The sequence below is a fragment of the Rattus norvegicus genome, chromosome 9, assembly GCF_036323735.1.
Source record: "Rattus norvegicus strain BN/NHsdMcwi chromosome 9, GRCr8, whole genome shotgun sequence".
In the NCBI taxonomy this organism is placed as follows: Eukaryota; Metazoa; Chordata; class Mammalia; order Rodentia; family Muridae; genus Rattus; species Rattus norvegicus.
The window spans coordinates 12,388,278-12,407,505 of record NC_086027.1 but is presented as its reverse complement, the minus strand read 5'-3'; the positions used below and the strand labels follow the sequence as shown (position 1 = coordinate 12,407,505).

General features: G+C 42.3%; 1 protein-coding gene and 1 pseudogene across 2 annotated transcripts in view; both read left to right on the top strand.

The window, feature by feature from the left end:
• Window positions 1–11,340, top strand: part of LOC134480490 (uncharacterized) — a 447,240-nt gene extending 435,900 nt beyond the window's left edge. For both annotated transcript variants that reach the window (XM_063267992.1, XM_063267991.1), the window contains exon 5: window positions 10,550–11,340. In XM_063267992.1, the coding sequence (XP_063124062.1) occupies window positions 10,550–10,555 (6 nt within the window). In that variant the 3' untranslated portion in view covers window positions 10,556–11,340. The remainder of the gene's footprint in view (window positions 1–10,549) is intronic.
• The window catches only part of LOC134480452 (reticulocalbin-1-like), a 105,397-nt pseudogene that overhangs the window by 70,256 nt on the left and 15,913 nt on the right, over window positions 1–19,228 (top strand).

Genomic DNA, 19,228 nt, shown 5'->3' with positions numbered 1-19,228 from the left:
GTTAGGAGTACTAACATATGTAATGTTACATCATTTGTAATAGAAATCAAGCCTATCCCCACACCTATCTCGATGGAACCCAGGGCAAACATGTTGAGTGTCCCTCTAGGTCTCAGCTCTCAGCCCCAACAGCTAGTACATGGCTGGTGAGGGCTGAGAATTGACAGCTGTCAGGGTGGTCAGCAGCACCAGGTATGGTCCTTTCCAGCGAGGCTCGAGTGTCTGGGCTCAGTGTAGCTGCTTCCGACCTGGAACTGATGGGATGTCTCAGGGGTCTCCGGGGCATAGGCTGCTGTCAGCTGTGAGCAGATTTCTTTCTGTATCACCTGTAGGTCTTTTAGCCTGGCATACAAATCATTATTACTATGGCACTATGACATGTTGGTTCAGTAACATCATCTAATACAGTCAGGGGAGCTGAGGCCCCATATAAGATCTCAAAGGGGGTAAGGCTGAATCTGGAAGGGATATTTCTTGCTCTGAAGAGAGCAAGAGGGAAGGAGTGTCACCCAGTCTGTGCCAGTCTCCATGGTCAATTTGTTTAGGGTCTCTTTTAGAGTTTTATTTATTTACTCTACCTGTCCTGAACTTTGAGGTCTGTAAATATAATGTGATTTCCAATTGACCTCTAAATACTTGGCCACACCCTGGCTTACCTTGGCAACGAAAGTAGGGCCTTTGTCTGACCAGATTACCTTGGGCACCCAGACCTGGGGAAGATTTCTTTCAGTATCTTCTTGATGACTGTAGAGGCCGTCTCTCGTTTGGTGAGGAAAGCTTCTATCTATTCCTGAAAAAGTATCTACAAGCACTAGGAGATACTTGTGATTATATTTTTCTGGTTTTATCTCAGTGAAGTTCACTTCGACTTTTCACTAAACTCTCTAGGTCTCTTTGTCCTGTTTGTTTGTTAAGCATTCACTTATTGACATACCTTATACTTTCTACTGTCTCTCTTGGCTAAAATCTTAAAGTCTATTACATACACCTTAACTACTTGGACGAACTTGTTATCTCCTAAATGAGTCCATTTCTGTATTTGGCAAAGTGAGTCTTTTCTTTGTTCTCTGGGGAGTATAGCTTTCCCCTCAAGTGTGCCATTGTCCTTTTATCTTTTAAACAACTTGGGCCTTTTCTTCTGTTGTACATTCTAAGTGAGGCCATCTCTTAGTCTAATCCCAGTTCCCAGTGGCTGTTTCTTGTAGGCCTGTAACCAGGATAGGCTTCTGTATAGCCATTTTCCGAGCCACTTTATCTGTTTTGTTACTGTCCCATGTCACTGAATCTCTTCCCTCCTGATATCTTGAGCAATGAATAGTACTCACAGCTGTTGGCTTATCAGGGCATCTAAGAGATGGCAAAGACATCTGTGGCGCTGATGTGCTGGGGGGTTGGGGTTCAGCCATTCTAGATGACATTGTGTTGTCCACCATGGCAGCACCCACTTGTCTCTGACCTTCATTCATGAAGAGAACTGTTTCTGTCTGTGGACAAGGTCCTCGGCTTTCAGCAGGGGTCAATCAGCCAGTCGCAGAGGTCTTTCCTCCACCCATGTGCTTCTGTCAGTGTTTGACATCGTGCTGTGGTGGCTCCAGGTCCGGATTGGGCAGCAAGGTGACCAGATTGTCCCCAACCGGTGGAGAATCTAGTCCATGACAGCTGACCAGTGGTCCCATCTTTTGGGACACTCTATCAGCCACTCTATCACAGTTTAAGTCCTGGATTGGGTGATAATTGTTAGTGCCCGGCTGGCAGGAACGGTGTGTTCCAGGCAGAAAAGCACTAACCCATTTATCTCCCAGCATCAGTTACTGGTGTACTGAGACAGGTCTTAAGCTCCACATATACAGTCTATAGATATGTATACACATGGCCTCATCTAGCCATTTCAGCCCACGCAAGCCAATTTGGAGAGCAATTTTCTCATGAGCAAGGGATAGGGGCAGTCAGGGATGACTATGAACTAGTGGGTTACCCGGCCCACGCCAAGGTCCACTGTTCTTCGGGCAGTCCATAAGTATTGTTCGTTGTCAGTAGCCCCTTGCACTCAAGGTCTTTGGATATTGGCCCACTGGGGGGCATAGGAGCACAGAGCATTGGGTCCCTGTCCAGCACTCTAGGACCAAGAAGCTCTCCAGTGGCCCCTCTTGTTCTTTCTTGGGCAGTGCCTGACCCAGTGTCCTTTTTTTTCCGTCTTAGGCACACTGATCTTTAGCCAGGAATTCTCTTCTGTTGTCAGGTACTATCTTCCTAGGTTCCCTAACTACTGTGTCCAGTATATGTTCCTCTCTTGTCTTTTATCTCTCTTTAGCTCTCTAACTTCTTTTTCTTTTTGTCTCTTTTCTTCCCTAGCTTCCTGTTCTTTTTACCTCTTTCTCTGTAACTTGTACTAACTCTCAGCAACTTAACTTAACCCTTTAAATTTCTGTAACAATCTCTTTATATCTTTTCCTTATCTTAGCCAGATTGGTGGGGCATTTTTTAGCCCCTCAGAGACCCACCCTTGGAGCCTGGCGGCAGACCTGGAGCACTCCCTACCTTCAGGCGTCTGAAGAGAGCAGGCAGAAGTGAGGGCCTTCCATCCATCTCTGGAACACTTTTTCTGGCCTCTAGTAGGATTCTGTCTTTCCTCAGTGGTAAAGAAGACCTGTAACAGTTACTAACAAGCATCTCAAATGGGATGGTGAGAAAACAAGGGAATCTTGAGAATAGAGGTCCACTGAAGAGGGCAAACAGCATTTAGTCACACAGCTAAGCCAGGAGGCTTTCTTGGGACAAAAAGACCTTGTGTCTGTGAAACAGAAAAGTGAGCAGAGGGGCAGCCTATCTGTTACCGGTTGTCTCTCTGGACTTAGATTTTCCCTTAAGGAGTACCTTCCTTTAGTGCCAGCTCAGTGGCTTAATCACTCAAGAGACCCATCCTCTAAATGGCACTAGGCTTCCAGTAACAACTAATAACAAAAGGATGGAGAGACGTTAGAACCTGGGTGTTAGATTCTAAGCAGCTGACAAAAGAATTGTAACCAGTTCACCTGGGGCTTTCAGGACCTCAGTAGCAGCCCTTTACCAAACTTTCTCAGTGGGCTAAAGGCCCATGGAAAAGAAAACATTATTCCTGACCTTGGCCACAGCCAAAGCCTGAATTCTAAATTTTGACTGGCAAAACAAAACAAAGTTCTTTACAGTTTGTCGAAGATTCTTTGAAACTATTTTAGGGGCTTCTCTGTCCCCCAACCTGGGACATTTCGACCACAGGGGCAGGAACTGGCTGCTGTGGGGATAGGATCAAAGGCATTCTCCATGTTAATGATGACCAACAAGAAAAATGATTTAATGCTGGAGAGTGACTCCTCCCTTGGAATAAGGACAGCAGATAAGGCAGGCTTCCTTAAAGAACTTCTCTAAATGAGCGCTCTCCTACTGTGAGCAAATGTCAGAAATTCCTTTCTTGTTCTTGTTTTCCTTAGAGTCCTCCCCCACCTCACTCTCAGCCTTTTTAGATCATTCTTCCTGTAGCATTTCTAACACAGCCTGTCCCTTTTTTATATCCTGTTGACAGCATTTCTGATCTTTTAGGCAGCTATGCACTAAGTGCCATACCGGCTGAAACTCCGCCTTTAAGATTCCTTGCTCTCAAGCAAAATTTAAATCCTTTTCTAGCTTATCTCAGCTGTCCACCGTGAGATTCCCAGAGATGGCGAACCAAGGTGTAGTAATTCACTAAGAAATCTCTCTATAGTGTTTCTTTTAACTTAAGCCTTTTCCTTTTAAACAGCTCCTGAAGAGCCAGAAAAATTGGGTGAGACTAGAGAAGTCCCCATGCTTGCTGTAGCAGCTCCGCAGCTAATTTCGCTCCCCCCTACTGTGTGTTGCGAGCACAAGCACAGATAAAACACTATGTTTTAAAAAATTAACGTTGGCTATCAACCAACACACCGCCACTAGAGCAGGGTCCATAAAATTAAGTTTCTTACTCACTATTCTTGTTTTATACTGGAGGCCTAATCTGGGGAAATTTTATTTACGAGAGGTTTCTTCCTCAAGGTTTTTGTTAATGTCTGTTTACACAACTGTTAACAGCAGCTAGGCTGATCAAGGGGAGTAAAGGGAGGGGCCTCTCTCTTTGGGGAGGAGGCTCAAGAGAGAAAGACAAAACTCCCTGGCAGAAAACAATTTCTCTCAAGCAAATTATTTTTAACTTTTAACTTAAGCACCAAGAGGACCAAGTAAAACTCTTTGATGAACAAAGCAAACAGTTTCATGATTTCAAACACAGTCGTCAGTCCAAGATTTTAAACACAGTCGTCAGTCCAAATTCAAACACAGTCGTCAGTCCAAAATTCAAAAACGAAACAAAAGCCAAAAAGACACTCGACAATACCACAGAAAACAAGCCAGACAAACGAGACCAAGACAAAGCATCTTATAACCAATTTTTACAGATGCCTGTTACCTTCAGTACCTGGCCCAAACTGCAGCTTACCCTTAGCTGCTTTTGGGATGAGATGGACCATCTGATTCCACCTCCCAACAGGATTCCAGAGTGTCCTCTTGTCCTAACGACCAAGCACACTTGTCCGCGCCTATATTTAAATAGGCAGCCGAACTCGACCTCTGACGGAGTGGGATTCCTCGTCCCCTCCCGCCTAGGTAAAAGGAGCATTCCATCTCCTTTGTTCCAGAAAACCAGAGTCAGGTCCTCCTGACTGTCCACAGCCGGGCTCTCCCGACTGTTCTCCGCCCGTGGAACGTCTTCCAGGGGCTGCAGCCTTGCGGGCCCGGGGCGTCCCCCCTTCCGCAGCCAGGGGGTCCTCACGGACCACGAAGGCAGCTGCACCGAGTGGGGATACACATCCACTCTCCTAGAACAGGGCAAGAACACATATCCACCCTCCTAGCACAGGGCAGGAACACACATCCACCCTCTCAGCACAAGGCAGGAACACACATCTGCCCTATTAACACAGGGCAGGAATACCCATCTGCCCTCTTAACACTGACCAGTACTAAGACACACATATATACACACACGGCGGAACCAAAACAGAGACAGACACAGACTGACAAATGCGGCGCCGCTCACACAGAAACACTCAGACAAACATCCAACTCACCTCCAAGGGGTCTTCGGAGTCTGGGGTGGTCGCGAAGATCCCGGACGAGCCCCCATTATGAACGATCCCACGCAGAGAGACCCTTACTCAAGTTTTAGGAAATCGCGGACCCCAGACACAGAGAGACCATTTTGGATGTAATAAGCAAAGGCGAGGTTTATTACGGAGACCTATTACAGAGATCTCCGGGCCAACACGTATCCCGCGCAGGAGACAGAGGTGTCGGCCCCGAAACTCAAAAGTCAGAGGGTTATATAGAGAAAGAAGGCTAGGGGGGGGGTTGGCGTGGTTACATACAATTGGCTCATTCAAACATAGCAGTGAGAACAAAGCAGAAAGAGTATGTGTTAGAAGTCAGGGGCTTATCAGGGTCTGGAGGATGGCCCTGAGTGAGCTGGGGGGAGATGTCTTCCTGCCAGACGTCCCATGAATCAGTCTCATTAACTCAGGCTGGTTCCTGCATTCCTTTTCTTTATGGCTTGCCAGTCCTGCCTGGACAGTGTTTCCTGTGCTCCTTTATCTTTATGGCCTGCTAGTCCTGGCTGCAGGGCTTAGCCCTGGGTCTGTGGCCTTTTGGGGTTTATTCTTTTAATTTTTATATTTATAAACCTAGAATTTGTATAATTTTCTTTTCACTACAATAGCAGCAAAATAACGTATAGCCAGGACAGTTTAGGATCAGCCATTCTTCTCTGAACAACCAGCAGGCAAGGGAACCATGTCTAAGATCTGTACAAACAGGGCAGAGTTCCCCAGTCTATAGCAGCTTCACGCAGATGGCATTTTTGTGAAGCTATAGACTGTAAGATGACAACACCAGTTAAGGCAGCAAGAGTCAACAGGGGAATGAGGGGGGATCTTCTATCTTCCTCTCAGGGCAGAGGAATGACTCTAGGGACCCGAATCACGAGAGCTGAATCTTCTTGTAACCAGGATCAGCAAGTCTTAGCAACCACCTCTGGCAGCTGGCACACTCTTGTAGCATCCTGTAGAAAAAACACAAACATTCCCTCTTCCCCATAAAAATACCTGAACAGGATCATGTCAATATGTGAATCTTTCTATTTCACCTAGTCAGAAATATGTCTAGTTGTAGGGTGTCATAAACACTCAAGAGTGTTCCTTGGCACCCAAATTTTAAAATTGGAAATAAAAGGAGTATTATTAAATAATTGTATAGCATACAGGGATAACTCCCCCTTTTTATTTATTAAGATATAAACTGTCTAGTATCATTGTCCTCCCTCGTTAAGGGGTCTAGGCAATCTAGTTTGAGTTCTTAAATGTCCTATAAAGTAACAGCTTAGTGTTCTTAACCACTAAGCCATCTCTCTAGCACCTCACAAACTTTATTTACCTAAACATAAGTATTAATTAGAAATGTCAAATCTTGTAAATATTGTCCAAATTTAGTCATATTAGAAATCCCTGAGCTGGCAGGGCGAGGCTGGGAATTGAAAGTAAGCAAATGGAGTCTTCCTCTTTTTATATCAACTCTATTATCATTTTCAAAGAGCTGGGTCTATGGTTTTGTTTAGTTGTCTGAGCCAGAGCACTGAAAGGACAGTGAGTTGTCAGACAATTTACACTGAAATCACTCACTGATTTCATGTAGAAAACTTGCTCTAATAAAGCATTAAGTAATTGAAATCAATTGTAAAACACAAGCCACACATTGGCTATCAGTATGTGAATAGAAAGCTTGATTTAAAAACAGTGGCTACAGGACGTAATCTAATAATCTGTGCTGAAGCAACAGAAACTCAAGAGAATAAACAAGTGATCTAATCATACATGTAGCCTTTTTATTAGATGAACCACCTATAAATACAGTAAGCGCATTTCCTATGGGTTGTATGTACAAATATATAAGAAATACAAAAACATGTAAAGAGTAAAATTGCCAACTTTGTCTGAAAATTTGTATATGTGATAGGCCAAATATCAGTATTTTGTAATAACCAATTTAATTGTTGTTTGGAATAAGATATGTTTTACCAGGTTTCTTTTTTTAAAAAACTTCCATGACTCTAGTCTACAGTTCTGTATTAACACATCTGAAGCTTTATCTCCAATGAGGATAACAAAGACCTAAGTCCTCTGGTAAGGTGAGGTACTTAGCCAACTAACATATCCTTAGAAGCTTAAAATTAGCTTCAAATATTCTTTTCTGGAGTAGTGTAACAGCTACTCCCCAAATATTAAAGCTCATTTTGAGAGCAAAGGTTTGTAGTAAAAATTTTCATATATACTTAAAGATTAAAGTTCTAACTTCTTACATTGAAGAAGCGACAAAATTTCATAATATAAGGCTATTAGCCATTCTTTAGTAAAAATTTTAATGATATCACTTTATGGGCTCTCTAAAATTATAAGCAAGCTCACAAAATGAAAACTCACAATCGCCAGGACGTAAACAAATTGTATAAAAATAATCCTCTAAATCTATCTTGGAATGGCCGTTGGAGTAAGCAAACTGGCTGTAATGTTCTCACAAGTTCTAAAACCTCATCAATCCTTCATAAATCTTGTAACAATCTCTACCTGTTTGATTTTTTTAAAAATTATAAATAAGTTTGAGTTAGTCAATGTAACACTGACAATCTTTAATCACAATCTTTAAGATCTCTTTGTAACACCAGAGCACAGCCACAACTTTGGAATGTCACCTGAATTCTGAGTATGTGACTAGGCAGCTGTTCTTGGGGCAGTGGAATTATCATCAAAATATAGTAACTTTAGGGCAAACCACAACTTTGGCTATGACTGTCAATTCCTACATATGAACGCACGATGGTGCGGTCTCAAATACCTCAACAAAGAGACATTGTCCTAAAATCTTTTAGAAGCCTGGTTTCTAGAATAAGAATTCCATAAAAATATTACCTCAATTTGGACCTGTTTCCCTAGGTTGGCTCATATCCAAATTACAGTTTTAAGCCAACTTTCTGTTACCAATGTTACACCTTTTAACCATATCTAATAACATAAAAGCCAATAGTACATAACCAAGGCATGTACAGCATATTTATACATTTAAAACCAATCAGAAACAAAATTGAAGTGGCTAAACATGTCTTTAATATTTACACCAAGCACCATGTCACCTGTTGAGTCCAATAATCACAGTCAAAGATTTTTCAGTTTTACTATCATAGAAGCTGTGAAGCTCCTAGTGCCTTTAGGATAGGCTAGTATAAACATTTAGCCAGCCCCCGGGGAGCTTGTCCAGTAGACTTAGGCTTCTAGCTACAGATGTAGGCTCCAAAAGCCAATTGAAACTGTTTTTTATTCATTGTTCTCTTCTTGAAACGAGTTAAAACCAAGTCAAGGTGTGAACGACTGGCAGATAAAGTTTTTACCATTTTTTTTTTGACCACGAAACATAAAACATTTAAGCAACGAGAAACAAAAACCACAGACATAAACTGACAGACATGGACAGCCTGGTGCACCAGGGACAGACAATAGACAAAGAGGGAAAATTCTAGATGGTGTCCCTCCGAAGGGACCCACATATCCTACCTATGGAACCCAGAACCAGCAATAAGCATTTCTCCAATAGGAGCCAGCAGAGAGGCAGGACTTCTCCTGCCTTTCTTCTGTTCCCAGGAGAGCTCTCTTTCTCCAAAGCATCCAAGGAGAGTCCGGGAGGATTGTTTTTCCCAAGCCCATTCATTCTCTCTCAAGTCTAGGGTGTAAACTATCTCTAGTCAGGGTCCAAACATAACTCTAAAAGAACGCATATGTAAAAACGCTTTACTATTACCTTGTCCCATTTATATGACAAGTTTTACTCAGGCTAGCCCAAATCATCCAGGCCTTTTCTGGCCCATCTTACCCCAATCCGTCCCTGCTTCTATGCCGGCCGGGCTCCCGGGACGTCCCAACAGTACTCCTTTCTTCTCCGATCTCGGTGGGACCTCCATTTGTCGGCGCCTGCACCGACACGGTACCGAGAATCGGGCGAAAGCCTGTGGGATGAAAAAAGCACACGCACACAGGTTATTCATGTCAAGCCAGGAGAGGAAGAGAGCCTCTTGGTTTCTTTATTGACCAAACTATATATCTAAAGAACACCACTTAGCAGGTATGTGTCAAGCACAGTGGGGAACCCTGGCTGAGACTTCGGTAACAAAGGACCGACTATGTGGCCTGAATAAATTAGGGAAATAACCAGGAAGGCCAGCCTAATTCTGACTCAGGTGAGAAGTACCTGGCCAGACTGTTCCCAGTTGGGGACAAAAGGCTTCCACATGCAAGGGCAGGGCTCAGCAGGGGTCAAACCTTGTTGGAGACCCAGAAGGATCTTGTTTAGGCTGACAACATTCTGTGAATGTAAACTTCTTGTGCCACACAGTGACAAAGCAACCAGGCCCAAATCCAATACAGCTCCCACACCAGATTGTTAATGGAGAAAGAACCCTGAGTCTATGACGGTTTATGGGAGGACAGCACATCACTGACTGAGCTGTCTATAGGCTCTGGCCACTATGTACATAACCCACTCAACATTTTTTTTTATGCCTCCAGCGAATCCTGGGGAATCTTTACATTAAGCATTAATGTTCAGGTAGGAACACAGGCTGGAAGAGGCCATTTGAATATCCTTCCCTATATAAATACCCTTTTTGGGTGGATGACCACCCCACCTGGATTTCAGCCTCAGGCAGTTAAAGAGCTACTCAGAGTATTGTTCTGGTACAGTTCATGTGAATTTTGCCCATGAAACAATATATATGATCCTCTGGATTTCTTGCTATGTTCTACTCCTTTCTTCCTATGATCTCTCCGGAAAGATCTGAGGACATTTTCTCTTCTGTCCTCTCACAAATTGCCTTACACTACCCATAGACTTACAGGGGTGCTATTCTGTTTCTACATCACAAGCACCTTTAATGTCCGTGTGTACGCTGGGAAGATTTGCATGGAGCACATTCTCAGTGATTACAGGATCTATGCAATTCCCATGGATTTGATGTGAGATGGCTTCTCTGTGTATTTGCAGATACAGTGGTTACAAATGGAAACTAGACGGGTTCCTTCAGTGCTAACATAATCAGAAATTTCACCTCAATTCTGGGCATGTTCTCCAGAAGGAATCCACATGGTATTCTAGGTTGCTCATACCTCTCTTGAATTCAGATTCAGACCCAGCTACAATATTATTATTCAATGTCATATACCTGGACCAGTGGGGAAAAATGCTCATTTTTCTCTTAATCCCAGTACAGTGCATAGTCCACAGTTCAAATTCTAGCAGTGTTAAAAGCTGAGATATAAATCCAAGCGTAGGTACTCTATGTCACTTGGGGATGCAGGGACTGACCTCAGCTGACAGGTCATGCTGGATTGTCCAACTGAATAGAGCTGATGTAAGAAGGAGAGCTAAATTGACAACCACTCACTAAATCTTTATTCCCTTGCTCTGCTAGGTCTGAAATTCTCCAGCAGAAACTCGAACATGACATGGACCAGGACAAGATCTCCCTTGGAGAGAAGAGCTACATGAGGAGAACTAAGTGTGCAAAGCAAATACACCACTATTGCGTCTCATCTGTAGTGTCCATAGCAATTGCGGACTGCATTTTCCTCCTTTAGTTTAACTTCTTTGGATTGAATAGGCCGTACTTTCACCTCAGCCTCTCCAACAAGTGTGCACTTTTTGAGGGACTCATAGAAGTGCTGATGCACATCAATCAAGAGCTGCTGGTCATCCAGAAAGACTGTGCACGTGTAAATTTGTACTTGTCCTGATGGGTCATCCAGAAGAGTTTCGTGCAGATCAGTTCACAATATTGGAAAGACTTTGTGACAAAGTCTGTAATATCATTTATACTCAGTATTGGTAGGCTTTTTCCTTAATACCCCCACTCCAACAAAACAGACCTACTTCCACTCCTCTCAAAAAGATTGTTACCATCACTAACTGCTTGTCTACTATGTCTCCAAGGCAAGCCACAGGCTATAGGTCTATTCTGCAAAAGGAGCAGCAAAAGAATGCTTAGCGCAATTCTTCTATTTAAAGTTTGGTTAATTTTTAATTGTTTTGGTTATTTGGTTTTCCTTCTATTCATTTGAAGATTTATTATTTATCTGTTGTTGTTGTTTTGTTCATTTGCTTTTCTATTTTGATAAGGATATAGACTGTATATATTGACTACCTGCATCTGGTTACTATCAAGTAAATTGGATGTATTCTGGTCAATAAAGGAGTAATCTCAAACTCTTCACTCTTAAGAACCTTCTTTATTGATCATTAGTGTCAACATCTGAAGTCCCACAGCTATCAGGGAGGGATGGATCTCTGAATTCTCATGGGGACTGGGCATCAAATCACTTCCCAGTCAGACTGAGATTCACAGGCATTTATACAGTCACTGTGCACTGTGTTTCCAACTCTGAATTTCAACTTCATCATGCATACATTACCCACTGTGTATGCTTGCTGTCAAATATATAGTTACCTCTAAATTATACTCTGTCGATGACAGTTTTGACCAAATTAATAGGATAAACATTAATTTTTCTGTAACACCTCCCAGGACATATAAACATGGTATAAGGGAGTTTAAAGCCATCGGGAATCCTGAACCCAAATCCCGGGGAAGAAAATGCTGAACACCCAGGAATGCAGATAATCCTGAGACCACAGGAAAGAAAGCCACTTCTGACCAGCTCTGCCCACATCTCTGGTCCAATATTAATCTGCATGGTGCCTCTGGAAACAGGAATAGAAGAGCAGTCAGTGGCAGGAACCTACTTGGTCCAGACTGGACCCAGAACCTACCTGGGCCCTGAGCATATTTGAAGAAAACCATAGGCATACAATTCTCTGTTTCCTGACTGTGGCTTATTTTGATTCAAAGCTCAAAATACCATTTTGTTGTTGTTGATTTTTAGTTGGATATTTTTCATTTCGAATTCAAATGTTATTCCTTCCTTGTTTTCCAGAAATAAGTCTGAATACCATCGCCCTCCACCTCTGCTATAAAAGTATTCCCTTCACCAGCCATCCACTTTCCCACCTAGGCAGGACCAAGGGCTGTTCATTCCATTTGTGCCCAAGAAGACCATCCTCTGATACACATGCAGATGAGGCCATGGCACAGTCCCTGTATAGTGATTGGGTAGTGGTTTAGTCTCTGGGATCTCTGCTTGGCAGGCATGGTTGTCCTTATGGGGTTGCAAGTCCCTTCAGCTCTTTCAATCTTTCTGTAATTCCTCCAACTGAGGTCCGGTTCTCAGTTCAATGGTTTGCTGCTAGCATTTGCCACTGTATTTGACATGATCTGGCTGTGCCTCTCAGGAGACATCTATATCCAGTTCCTATCAGCCTGCACTTCTTAGCTTCATCCACCTTATCTAGTTTGAAGGCTGTATATGTATAGGCCACATGTGGGGTAGACTCTGAATGGACATTCCTCTAGGCTCTGTTTTAAACTTTGCATCCCTATCCCTTCAATAGGGATTCTTCTTCTCCTTTAAAGGAAGGAGTGAAGAATCAGCATTTTGGTCATACTTCCTGAATTTCATTTGGTCTGTGAATCTTGGAGAATTTGAGCATTTGGGCTAATATCCACTTATCAATGAGTGCATACCATGTGTGTATTTCTGTCATTGTGTTAACTCACTCACGAGGATATGTTTTAGTTCATTCTCTTTGTCTATGAATTTCATGAAGTCATTGTTTTTGATATCTCTGTAGTATTCCATTGTGTAGATGTACCACACTTTCTGTTTCCATTCCTCTGTTGAAGGGCATCTGGGATCTTTTCATTTTCTGACTATTATAAATAAGGCTGCTATGAACATGGTGGAGCATGTGCCCTGTTGTATGTTGGAGCATCTTTTGGGTATATGTGCAAGAGAAGTATAGCTGGGTCCTCAGCTAGTGCAATGTCTAATTTTCTGAGGAACCTCCAGACTGATATCCAGAATGGTTGTACCAGTCTGCAATCTCACCAACAATGGAGGAGTGTACCTCTTTTTCACATCTGCAAAAGCATCTTCTGTTACCTGAGTGTTTTATCTTAGCTGTTCAGAATGGTGTGAGGTGGAATCTCAGGGTTGTTTTGATTTGCATTTCCCACATAACTAAAGATGTTGAACATTTCTTTTGGTGCTTCTCAGCCACTCCATATTCCTCAGCTATGAATTCTTTGTTTAGCTCTGAACTGCAATTTTTAATAGGGTTCTTAGTCTCCCTGCAGTCCAACTTCATGAGTTCTTGTATATTTTGGATATTAGCCCTCTATCAGTTGTAGGATTAGTAAAGGTCTTTTCCCAGTCTGTTGGTTGCTGTTTTGTCCTAACCACAGTGTCCTTTGCCTTACAGAAGCTTTGTACCTTTATGAGGTCCCATTTGTCTATTCTTGATCATAGAGCATAAGCCATTCGTGTTTTGTTCAGGAAATTTTTTCCAGTGTCCTTGTGTTCAAGATTCTTCCCTGCTTTTGCTTCAATTAGTTTGAGTGATCTGGTTTGATGTAGAGGTCCTTGATCCACCTGGACTTAAGCTTTACACAGGGCAATAAGATGGGGATGATTTGTACTACTCCATATGCTGACCTCCATTTGAACCAGCACCCTTTGCTAAAAATGCTATCCTTTTTCCACTGGATGCTTTTGTCTCCTTTGTCAAAAATCAAGGGACAATAGGTGTGCTGGTTCATTTCTGGGTCTGCAGTTCTATTCCACTGGTCTATCTTCCTGTCTCTATACCAATACCATACAGTTTTATCACTAATGCTCTGTAAACTGCTTGAGTTCAGGGATGGTGATTCCCAGGGAAGTCCTTTTATTGTTGAGGATAGTTTTAGCTATCCTGCGTTACTTGTTATTCCAAATGAATTTGCAAATTGTTCTATCTAACCCTATGAAGAATTGGAATTGAATTTTGATGGAGATTGCATTGCAACTGTAGGTCACTTTGGGAAAATGGCCATTTTTACTATCTTCATACTGCCAACCCATGAGAATGGGAGATCTTTGCATTTTCTGAGATCTTCTTCAATTTCTTTCTTCATATCATGAAGTTCTTGTCACACAGATCTTTCACTTGTTAGATAAAAGTCACACTGAGGTATTTTTATATGATTTGGGACTGTTATGAAAGGTGTCATTTCCCTAATTTCTTTCTCAGCTTGTTTATCTTTTGTGTAGAGGAAGTCCACTGATTTGTTTGAATTAATTTTATACGCAACCACTTTGCTGAAGTTGTTTATCAGGCTTAGGAGTTCTCTGTTGTAACTTTTGGGGTGTCCCATGTATACTACCCTATCCTCTGCAACAGTGATATTTTGGCTTCTTCCTTTCCAATCTGTATCCCTTGACCTCCTCTTGTTGTCTGAGTTCTGGCTAATGCTGGGGACAACAGACAATGGAGACATCTCAGTAGCCCGCAGTAGCTTTTTGTAAAAACTGGTTGTTTCCATTTCTCCAAACCTTAGTCCTAGACATCGGCTGTATAGATTTCATTTGTGTGTGACTGCCTATCAGTTGGCCTTGGTGTGCACAATTATTGTATTATATTGACTTTCCTACTTCTTTCTCCTTCTGCTCTGGTGAATTCTGTGAAACTAGATGTTCCTTGATGTTATGATTCTTAGACAATTGGAAATTGATGCATAGGGGCTCAGCACAGCACAGCCCTAGTGGCCCAGGTGGATACTGTGTATTCTCATCTTGGAAAAAATGTTATAACTGCAGAATTGTTGTTCTAGATTAGGGTTTGACTTCCAAAGACAGCTTGAAGAAAATAAGAGAAAATGAATTAGAGCCAACATTGGGACCCCAAGAAAGGAAAAAGTTATTGAAGTTAGGAAGTAAGTTTTACACAATATTATAGACTGGTTAAGGAAGTATAGAATATATAAAATAATATACTAGTAAACTAAGTCTAACTACTGGAACCCTTATGAGAGTCATTGTATGCAAGGAGCAGAACGCTAGTGGAATTAGTGTGCTAAGGGTTACCTTGATTCTTTCTGGCCACTGCCTGGCAGTTTTGCCTATGTCATTTATCATTAGAGTGTCACAGGAAAATTCAATTAGCTGATCTCGGAGCTTTGGACTCTGAAGTATAAAAGTAAAGAATTAAAGTTTAAATAATGATAAGTCTAAAATTATTATTTGGTCTCTGAAGTATAAAAGTAAAGAGTTAAAGTTTAAATAATGATAAGTTTACAATTATTATTATTATATTGGCCACAGGCCTGGGTATAGGGCAAGCCTGAAACTTTGGGGAACAGTTGTAATTCTTAGTTCTTGGTGAGATGTAGTCATTCTTTGCATTTGATTTGGCAATGATTACACAATGTCTTTTTTCTACCTGCTTTTGGATTATTAATAAAGGACTGGGGCAAGAGAAAGGCTACAGAACATGTGAAGAGTAAGTGAGAGAGAACATGAGCGAGTGAATGAGAGAGTAAATGACAGAGCAAATGTTAGAACAAATGTGAGAGCGAATGAGAGAGCATGAGAAGAGCATGTGAAGAGTGAGTGGAGAGAGAATGTGAAGAGTGAATGAGGGAGCTAATGAGAGAGCGAGTCTGAGAACAAATGTGAGAGCCAGGGAGAGAGCATGAGGAGAGCATGTGAGAATGAGTGAGGAGAGAATGTGAGGTGTGTATGAAGATTGTGTGTGTGAGTGACAGGAGAGTGCATGTGGTGTGTGTGAGATATGTATGAGGTGTGTATGAAGAGTGTGTGTGTGCGTGACAGGAGAGTGCATGTGGTCTGTGTGAGATATGTATGAGGTGTTTATGAAGACTGTGTGTGTGAGTGACAGGAGAGTGCATGTGGTGTGTGTGAGATATGTGTGAGCTGTGTATGAAGAGTGTGTGTGTGCGTGAAAAGATAATGAACAGACGTGTGCATGATTGTGGGAGTTTGAGAAAAGAAAACTGCAATAAAAAAGGCAGAGTGCACAAAAGAATGCAGAGTGTGTGCAGCCTCAAGCTGAGAGAGAGAGAAAGAGAGAGAGAGACAGAGAGAGAGAGACAGTGAGAGAGAGAGAGACAGAGAGAGAGAGAGAGAGAGAGAGAGAGAGAGAGAGAGAGAGAGAATAACTTTAAGCCTTGAAGTTGCCTGTCAGTTTGTACCCAAAGAGTCGTCTGTGGATATGTATTATGTGCCTTCCAGATATTCCTGCTTCCAGGTGAGAACTCTGATCCTGTCACAGAGGCCAGGAAAGTCTGACAGAATGGCTGCAACCCTGAGGGCAGAGGACAAAATATTTGGCCTAGACCTCCTAATTTATCTTTTCACCTGAAGCCTTATTATTAAATTTTCTTACTGGAATAGGACTACGATCCTGGTGAGGGTCTTCTCTCTTGGATACTTAATCATTTCTTCGTTGTCACAGACTGTTTGAGCTTACTCCAGTCACTGGGAGTTATTCACACCTTCAAATTTGCTGAACTTTTCAGATTTCTACCATTTGTGGCAAACTGAGTGACAAAAGCAATGAATGTTGAGCACTTCCCTGGGGTCCAGTGCATATGGAGCTACAGGTGTATGGATATGGTAAGTCCCTATGAGTTATTCTAAGAAAGTAGGACTGTGCTCTTAGGACCCCTGCGTGACCTCACTTAACTTTGCCAGCTTTGTGGGCTTCTACACTGCTTGTCTGAGAAGAACTGAAAACTAATGAAGTAGATGTGTAGCCTCCCATTACCTTTGTCATTGTTAGGATATTAGTAGGAGAGGTTTGATTGAAATATACTCTCAAAAATATTAACAAAACCACTACCTCTTGTGTACCATCTGGATGAAGTACCAAGTTCACAGACAGTTGTTCACAAACTTCTCAAAGCCAGGAAAATGGAGCATGAAGAAAGCCAAGTCCAAGGCATCCAAAACCAGCATCCTCAACAATGCCCCAGGAAAGGCTTTGGTAAAAGACGGGAGGTACTCAAACAGTTGGCCCTCATACACTCAGAGAAGACTGTGCCAGGAGAATTGGGGAAGGATTGTGGGAGAGAGTAATTAAGTATCAGGAGTCAGTGAGCAGAACGTAAAGTGAAAAAGAAAAAAATATATAAATAGCAATAAAATAAAGGTCTTTAACAAAATGGGACACAATGTATTGCTGAACTAAATCTACAGTGTTTACACTTGCACATGCTTTATATCTAGAGAGACTAGATGTGATAAAGTAGGATGCCCTTGTCGTTTACATATATGATGTACACTGCAAAGATAAATGAAGTGGATAACATGCAGATCACAGATCCATTGTTCCCTCGCATCTATGTGACTCTGCTTCCCTTTTCAAAACTGTGGAAGCCTCTGCTCATCCAGGTCTCAGGGCTCAACCAAAATGCAGTCCCCTATGATCTCTGGCCAAGTGCTCTTGTGTTCCCAACAGAACTCTGCCTCAGGCTGCAGAGGCACTGAAGGGCCAGCCTTCACTTTCAAGGTGCAACCACTCTTTCAGTCTTTCCAGACTCTCTGTTACTCAACTGAAGGTTTCAGCAGAGGCCTCTCATCTCAATAACAGAAGCTTACCTAATCCAAAACATTGGGAAGCCATCCTATACTCCTGATTGCCTGCTTACCTGAGACCAAACAACATAGCTCTCTTCTTTATGCCTGTTTCCCTGATTTGAAAGTAAATATTGTGTTCATCTGTGGCATTGGTGGTAAGAATAAAATCCTTAACATTAATAAGAGGACCATGCAGAGCATGGCTTTACATTCTATATACAAATTGAATGGCTAGAGGGAATTACCAAAGAAAACAATAAGAATCCTAACAACAATTACAGAAATTATGAAATGAAATAAAACAAAAACAAAAGCAAAAACAAAAATACCTTGTGGGTGCTGGTATTAAAGGCATGTATTAACTCTGACCAGCTTTTAGGTATTTCCAATAAAAAGCAAACAAACAAACAAACAAACAGCCTTGTTACAGTTGCAGCACCTGCAGGAGAGAAAGCTGGGAGATATCCTGTGCTGCTGCCCACATTCTGTGATTCTGTAGCAACAACTTCCTTAGGAATAGGAACCTGTATGCAGTGGAATCCCTTGCTGGCCCTGTCATCTCAAAAATGGGGGCTTCTCTAATCCAAAACCTTAGAATCCAGTTTACTTCAGGCCAGGAATGAAGTCAGCCATCATTAGGGAAAGAGCAAGGGAAAAATTACATAGGAAAAAATATGTGCCTTAATCAGAAAAGATCCTCAACTTCTAAGGCCTCCACAATCTCCACCCCTCTCTTCTGAGCTGTGCATAGAGATGTTGTATAACTCCAGATGGTAGGAAAAGGCAGAGTTCTTCCCAGAAAAGTCATACATGATTTTCACCCTGATATCTGTGAGTTGAGGTGGCATCGTATCACAGAGTCAGCTCACCCGGGATAAGAACACAGAAGCCACACATGACAATGCCAATGGACTCCCTCCTGAACTTATGGACCCATTAAAATTGAGGTTTAGCCTAATCTTAGGCCATTCTACTCCCTGCCCATCCACCTGATTTTTATGTTTGCTATGAGTAAAAGATCAGAGTGGAGCCCCAAATATCCTCATGATAGGACTTGGAAATTCAGGAAGAATGATAATGGAGAAGGGATGGCTATGTGGTTACAATGTGGTAACTGGGTTCTGACCAGGAACCTCGTCCTTAGCCAATGGAGACTTTAAGGCCGGGCCTCCTGCTTGTTCCAGTGCAGGGTAAGACTTCAGGGTCAGGCCAGCTCCTGCGCCCCACACAGGGCTGCCTGCATACCCTTGTGACTGCATTAGATCCAGAGTGCTCTCCGCCCCATCCTCTTCTCTCCTCTTTGTCACAGCCATGGTCCCCAAGAGCACTTGTCAAACACCTTTATACATCTATGTCAATCTCAAAGTCAGATTACCAGAGAATCAATCCCCATAGCTGACCATAAATGAGTATTCTTTGTGTGTGTGTATATAATGTTGTAGAACACAGAATTGGGATTCTTGGTGAAAGCTTCGTGGACATGTGTCTTTGCACTGGGATCTTTCCACATGACTTAGATATCCTTGCCATGAGGTCATTACCAGTCACCTTGCCATTTCAGTTTTGTGTTTCTTTTGGATGCTATCGCTGTTTGATGTAAGATCCAAGGCTGAACTTCCATA